We start from the raw sequence: 7,518 nt of genomic DNA on the forward strand, positions 1-7,518 counted from the left end.
AATTTCCCCTCTTGCATTTCTGATGTTGATAATTTGTGACTTGTTTTCTTTTCTGCTTATCATTGAAAAAAAAATCTTTTAAAATAAGCTTTGGTTTGATTTTCCGTGCTATTTTCTATTTTCAGTTTTATTATTTAATCCTTTCTGTTTTTTTTCCGTTACTTTCTTTTGATTTAATTGTCTCTCTTTGTCTAGTTTCTTAAAGTGGGAACTTAAGTATCTGCAGATCTTTCTTTTCAAATATAAAAATTTTAAACCACATATTTATGTCTGAGCACTGCTTTAGTTACATTCAGGAATTTCTGTATTTTTGTGCTGTTTTCATACACTTCAAAATATCTTATTAGAAGAATATCATTTATAAATATTTTGTATATCTCTAAGTAAAAAAGTGTTTATTAATTTCTAGTATAGCTTCTCTGTAACTCAAGAACATCTTTTGTATGATTTCTGTTCTTCTGTATTTGTGAAGATTTGTCTGACAGCCAAGAATGCATTCTATTTTGCTGTACGTTCCATGTGCATTTGATAAAATGTGAGTTTAACTGTTGTTGAAAGCACTGTGTCCTTGAGTTTGAAGATGTGGTTATCACAAGTGCTACTTTATCTCTTCTCCCTATAGTTAGGCCTACCATGTATTCCTGCCTCTTCTTATGTTTCTGTGCTGCTTTTCTTCCTCTAGCTGCTATGAGTGCCTGCTAATGCCCTAAAACAGATGTGATGTTCTTGCCCTTGCAGATGAATCTATTTGTTCCATCAATTACATAAAAATATATATATATATATTTTTTTTTTTTTGAGTTGGAACATCAGTCAGTCATCCAGGCCACCCCAGTGTTGACCTACAAGGCTCCGGCAATCCTTCCACCTCAGCCTTCCAAGTAGCTGAAACTACAGGTGCTACCACTCCCAACTAATTTTTTATTATAGAATGAGGTCTCACCAAGTTTACAGGCTAAGCTACCAAGCCTGACCGATAAGAATATATTTCTAGGCAGAATTTTGGCAGCATCTCCTGTTACATCTTCCAGCATATCGAAACTGTAACTTTCTCAGGATCCTTTATGATCTTTCCTATGAGCTCCCCATTTGGCTCATGGAGGGAAATATTACAGGAGTACACAGATCGTCTGTATCCGTTGCATTGGAAGGTTAGTTTCTTGGTCAGCCTTCATGGAACCACAGAAGCATTCCATTTTTGTTTTGCGTGAGTATGTGGATGATGTCAAACATGTTTTTGGTTCTGTAAAATTACTTTTGGCTAGAAGAAACAGCCTTTTTTTTGGAGCTCTTTTTGTTGCTGGCTCCAGATTGTAGGTTTCTTCAGCACTCTGTCTAGGATATATGGGAAGCAGAAAGAAAAGCTTTGGAATCCTCTGCTGTGTCATTTCTTAAGTCCTGAGGTTCACATTTTTCTATTTTGTAAAGTCTTTGTGTATTTGTTCATGTTTTTTTTTTTTGCAAGGATTTTTAATTGTAAGAAGGAAGATCTGGGAGGAAAGGGCCTATTCCATCTTGGGTGAAAATAATACCTATTTCTTTAAACATTATGGATGAGGAACAAGAAAGATTATCTGTGTGCATTCTTGTCTTTGGAAACATGACCAGAAACAATAGAATAAAATACATAACAAAACATGTGTACAAGTCCCTCTCCATGAAAAGTGTAAGATTTATAATATATTTTTAATTTTTTTCATTTTAGGTTATTATAAAATTGATGACAACATACAAGAGATTTAGGAAAAACAAAAGAAGCCTCTGTGTCAAGTAATATTCGTTGATGACAATGATAAAACATTGAGTAAAGAAGAACAGAAAGCATACCTCATTCAGTATCAGAGGACTCATTCAGGGGAGAAACTTCAATATGAAGAATGTGGGAAATCCTTTTGTACAAGTTCACACTCTATTCAGCATTCTGGAGCTTATGTGGGATTCAAACTTTATGAATGTAATGAATATGGGAAACCTTTCTGTCAGAAGTCAAACCTTAGTGAACATGTTAGAATTCACACAAAGGAGAAAACTTATGATAACAATGACTGTGTGAAATCATACAGGTCACCCCTTATAGGACATCAGAGAACAGAAACAAAGATGAAACTCTGTGAAGGTAGTGAATGTGGGAAAATATTCTTCAAGGTGGCATGTCTTAAAGAACATTGGAGAATTCACACTGAAGAGAAACCTTATGAATGTATTGAATGTGGGAAAACTTTCTTCACGTCATCTCATCTCAGAGCACATCAGAGAATTCACACAGGTGAAAAATCCTATGAATGTACTGAATGTGGAAAATCTTTTACCTATAATTCAGCCCTAAAAGCACATCAGAGAATTCATACAGGTGACAAACCCTATGAATGTACTGAATGTGGAAAATCTTTTCCCTATAATTCAGCCCTAAAAGCACATCAGAGAATTCACACAGGTGAGAAACCCTATGTATGTGCTGACTGTGAGAAAACTTTTGCCCAAAATTCAGCCCTCAGAGCACATCAGAGAATTCACACAAGGGAGAAACCTTATGAATGTAAAGAATGTGGAAGGTCTTTTGCTCGTATTTCTGTTCTCAAAGCACATCAAAGAATTCATACAGGTGAGAAACCCTATGACTGTAATGAATGTGGGCGATCTTTTACCTTCAGTTCAGGTCTAAGAGCACATCAGAGAGTTCACACAGGTAAGCCCTATGAATGTAGTGACTGTGAGAAAATTTTTACCCATAATACAGCCCTCAGAGTACATCAGAGGATTCACGCAGGGAAGAAACCTTATGAGTGTAATGAATGTGAGAAAACTTTTACTCGTAATTCAGTGCGTAGAGCACATCAGAAAATTCACACAGGGGAGAAACCCTATGAATGTAATGAATGTGGAAAAACTTTCACTGAGAAGTCATATGTTAGTGCACATCAGAGAGTTCACACAAGGGAGAAACCCTATGAGTGTAATATATGTGGGAATCGATTTGCCCTTAACACATCCCTTAGAGTGCATCAGAGAATTCACACAAGTGTGAGATCCTATGGTTGTAATGAATGTGGGAAAACTTTTTCCCAGAAGTCATACCTTAGGGCACACCAGAGGACTCACACACAGGAGAAACCCTATGAATGTAATGAATGTGGGAAAACTTTTTCCCAGAAGTCATACCTTAGGGCACACCAGAGGACTCACATAGGGGAGAAACCCTATGAATGTAATGAATGTAGGAAAACTTTCTCTGCTAAGTCATATGTTAGTGCACATCAGAGAGTTCACACAGGGGAGAAACCCTATGAATGTAATATTTGTGGAAAAACATTTGCCTTTGACTCATCCCTTAGAGTGCATCAGAGAATTCACACAGGTGTAAAATCCTGTGGTTGTAATGAATGTGGGAAAACTTTCTCCCGGAAGTCACACCTTATGGCACACCAGAAGACTCACACATGGAAGAAACCCTATGAATGTAATGAATGTGGGAAAACTTTCTCTGATAAGTCATATGTTAGTGCACATCAGAGATTTCACACAGGGGAGAAACCCTATGAATGTAATATATGTGGGAAACCATTTGCCCTTAACTCATCCCTTAAAGTGCATCAGAGAATTCATACAGGTGTGAAATCCTATGGATGTGATGAATGTGGGAAAACTTTCTCCCGGAAGTCACACCTTAGTATACACCAAAGGGCTCACACAGGGCAGAAACCTTATGAATGTAATAAATGTGGGAAAACTTTTTCCCAGAAGTCACACCTTAGGGCACACCAGAGGACTCACACAGGGGAGAAACCCTATGAGTGTAATGAATGTGGGAAAGCTTTCACTGAGAAGTCATGTGTTAGTGCACATCAGAGATTTCACACAGGGGAGAAACCCTATGAGTGTAATATATGTGGGAAATCATTTGCCCTTAACTCATCCCTTAGAGTGCATCAGAGAATTCACACAGGTGTGCAATCCTATGGATGTGATGAATGTGGGAAAACTTTCTCCCGGAAGTCACACCTTAGGGCACACCAGAGGACTCACACAGGGGAGAAACCCTATGAATGTAATGAATGTGGGAAGACTTTCTCTGATAAGTCATATGTTAGTGCACATCAGAGAGTTCACACAGCGGAGAAATCCTAAGAATGTAATATACGTGGGAAACCATTTGCCATTAACTCTTCCCTTAGAATACATCAGAGAATTCACACAGGTTTGAAATCCTATGGTTGTAATGAATATGGGCAAACTATCTCCTGGAAGTCACACCTTAGTGCACACCAGAGGACTCTCACAGGGCAGAAACCCTGTGAATGTTATGAATGTGGGAAAATGTTCTCCCAGATGTCATACCTTAGTGCACACCAGAGGACTCACACAGGCAGAAACCCTATGAATTTATGAATGTGGGAAAATGTTCTCCCAGATGTCAGACATTAGTGCTGACCAGAGGACTCACACTGGAGAAATCCTATGAGTGTAATGAATGTGGGAAAGGTTTTGCCCACTTTTCAACTCTCAGAGTACACCAGAGAATTCACAGAGGGGAGAAACCCTATGAATGTGGTGAATGTGGGAAAATTTTTGTTCGTAAGGCAGCTCTTAGAGTACATCACATCAGAATGCATACCAGAGAGAAAACCCTAACACATCATGAATTTGAGAAGTCCTGAATTAACTCATACCTCCTTTTATACCACACAGCAGAGAAACTCTTGTCATGTAGACTGGAAAACTGTTTTCCTTAACATTTTCCATTTCCACTAGGTTCGTAGCTTGAAAATCCCAATCTCATTCACCAGGTGGGCTGACCAAAGAATATGATGCTAATGATATATATTACATTTAGTCATGGCCCTTAAACATCTTACAGTCTTCCTGGTCCATGGTAAGCTGGGATTGAGATGATTTCCACAGCAAATTGGCTTTTGTGTGTTGAATGTGGTGGAGCACAATGTTAAAAGAAGCTAGAGTCTGAATGTTTGGAATAAATTTCTCTGCTACCACATCTTCATCAGTTGTTTGTTTTTCAAGCAAGAATTAAGTTTGTTTTCCACTGAGTTCTCAGATTTGACCTATTAGTTAAATGCATTGTTTTGCTGTCTCTCTATTAGACTAGGATGAAATCCTATTACTATAATACATTTCAGAAGAAGTGTAATAATTGAGTTTTATTGTATAACAGAGACTTCACATGAAGAAGAAAATTGTCAACATCCTGAATGATCAGACTCCTTCCTTAAAGTCAGAGACATTTCAGGGAAAAACACAAAAGCCTTCACAACAAAATTAATTGCATTCAACATCAAATAATTAGGATAAAATTTTATATTTTGAATAAATGCTTTTTATCAAATATTGAATTTGTTTTTAGCAATTTCCCGAGGAAGTGTGTCAGTTTCAGGATTGAAGAAAACAAAATCTTCACCTACAAAAATTCTGTTTGTATGTACTATCAAAAATTTTATAAAAAACAGATAAGAAAATGCCTATAGATAAACTCACTGTAGAATGTGAAGTTTTTAAATAGAGGAATAGCTTAAATTCTATGGATAACACCAATAAATATTTATGAAAAGTCACTGAATGATGTGAAAGTCTGTATGAGTCTGTAAACATGACTTATTACTGGTGAACTTGAGTGGGAGCCAAACCTGCTCTTGGCATGTCTGCTTACTTTTCTGGGCAACTGTGCCCTCTGTTAGTTTCCTTCAACTTGCTGTTAGTTATTTGCCCGCATGTTATGTCTGAATATGGCTTGCCCTGTTTTTATAAAACCTTTGATATCCCTGAGATTTCCCAAGCATACTTGTGTGTATATGTGTGTGTGTGCACATGTGCACTAGAGGTGGTGGTGGTGGTGGTATTGATTCTTTCATACTTTTGGGGGGGAAGGATATAGAGGACATTAAGTTTATCCTGCTCTAGTGATTTATTTTGCACTGAATGTTTATAAAACAAGTCATCTCCTCAAACCCTTGAATTTGTCCTGCCTCAGCATCTTGCCTAGGATCTTGTTTTCCAGGATCATGATGCCTGCTTACACTGTGCTTTCCAAGGTAGTGGTGTTCCTGCCAAGCTAAGACAGCAGGTTTTGGAGTTGGAATGAAAAGGGCTACTTCAAGACAAGAGCACAGCACTCATACTGGAAAGCAGACTCACTTTTGGTAAAACAAAAATTAGTACAGTCTTAGTCAAGAAAACACTTGGTGAAGCTGCCATCATTTTAGCCTACATGGTTTGCTAAGTACAGAGAAGAGAATAAACAGTCACATTTAAAACCTGAGTCACTAAAAATTTCAACCCTGAAATTGATCTTATAGGTTCAGCATGAGGACAATAAATCAGCTGAATCCCTGAGAAAAATTTATCAAGTCCCTATCCCTTATATTGTCTGAAGGGATAATGATAGGAAAAATTGTATTGTTAGCATTAATTGGAAATTAGGTATTTGTTTGACACTAAGTTGTTATCAGTTAGTTTAGTGGCATCACGGCCAAAGACAAAAGCCAGAAGTAAGAGGCCATCATTGGATGAGGGTTGTATCATACCATTATGGCTGATACATGATAGACTGGATTGTTGCTCTTAACCAAAAGGTGCCAGCAGCTATGGAATCTCTTTTTCATCACTGACACCTTGATGCAACTTGATCTTATTGCTCAGTGCTGAAAGGGAAGTGAGAGCTGAAAAGCAACTATACATCCTTTGCACCCCTACAGTTTCATTCAGGATACCATATTGAATTTAACTGTCATGTCTCCTTAACCTTCACTGGTGTGTGGTGATTTCTCTGATCTCCCATGTTTTTGATTATCTTAATAATTTGAGGAGTTCTTGTCAAGTATTTTGAAGAATGTCTCTCAGTTGTGATTTGTCTAATACATTTTTTTTTAAAAAAAGTCTAATGTTAATAAGTTCTTAGCAGGAAGATTATACAGCAGTAAATGTCATTCTCATCCTGTCAAGAGTATGGTGTATGTGCTGTTGTCAGAATGAATAGTCACTGATACTAACCTTGATTACCTAATTGAGATGGTATTTGCTAGAATTTTTTGACTAAAGTTACTTCTCTCTATCATTTTATTCATATGACAAGTTGCTGTATATGCAATGGGAAGCTTATACAAGCTGTCTCCAGTTTAGAAATGGATTATATGATATGACATTAATTGGCTGTTTGGAATTCTCTACTTTTTCCACAAATGGTGTTGCAAACAGTGGCTAAGTGCACAAAAGCCTATTTTGCCCATTATGTGCCTTACTGATAGTACTAGGTTGGTGATAACCCAGTATCTAACTGCTGGCTCCTTGGGGGAAATGTAACATTCTAGGTTGGAGCTTCTTGAAGATAAGTATGCATAACCATAGACTGTGGACATTTCCTTAGCAGATCCATTTTCATAGGCTACCAGGCACTGAAATTAGGGATTCCATCAAATTAAAGCCTCTGGTAATGGCAGTTTGGTCCAGTAAAGGACATCTAGAAACTGGTATTAAGAGCCAGATATAAGTGCCTAAAGAAGTTAAAAACAC

General features: G+C 37.4%; 1 protein-coding gene across 1 annotated transcript; it reads left to right on the top strand.

Moving 5' to 3' along the window:
- Nucleotides 1–1,743: 1,743 nt before the first annotated feature.
- LOC103256677 (zinc finger protein 658B-like) lies at nt 1,744–5,564 on the top strand (the record flags this gene model as incomplete). Its single annotated transcript, XM_021710605.1, has 4 exons — nt 1,744–2,951; nt 3,027–3,355; nt 3,692–4,076; nt 4,493–5,564. Coding segments are annotated over 4 exons (2,085 nt in total), but the record flags the coding sequence as incomplete, so codon positions are not given.
- Nucleotides 5,565–7,518: the final 1,954 nt, after the last annotated feature.

Source organism: Carlito syrichta, unplaced genomic scaffold (genome assembly GCF_000164805.1).
Source record: "Carlito syrichta isolate Samal-C Ts95f unplaced genomic scaffold, Tarsius_syrichta-2.0.1 Scaffold291088, whole genome shotgun sequence".
NCBI classification, from domain to species: Eukaryota; Metazoa; Chordata; class Mammalia; order Primates; family Tarsiidae; genus Carlito; species Carlito syrichta.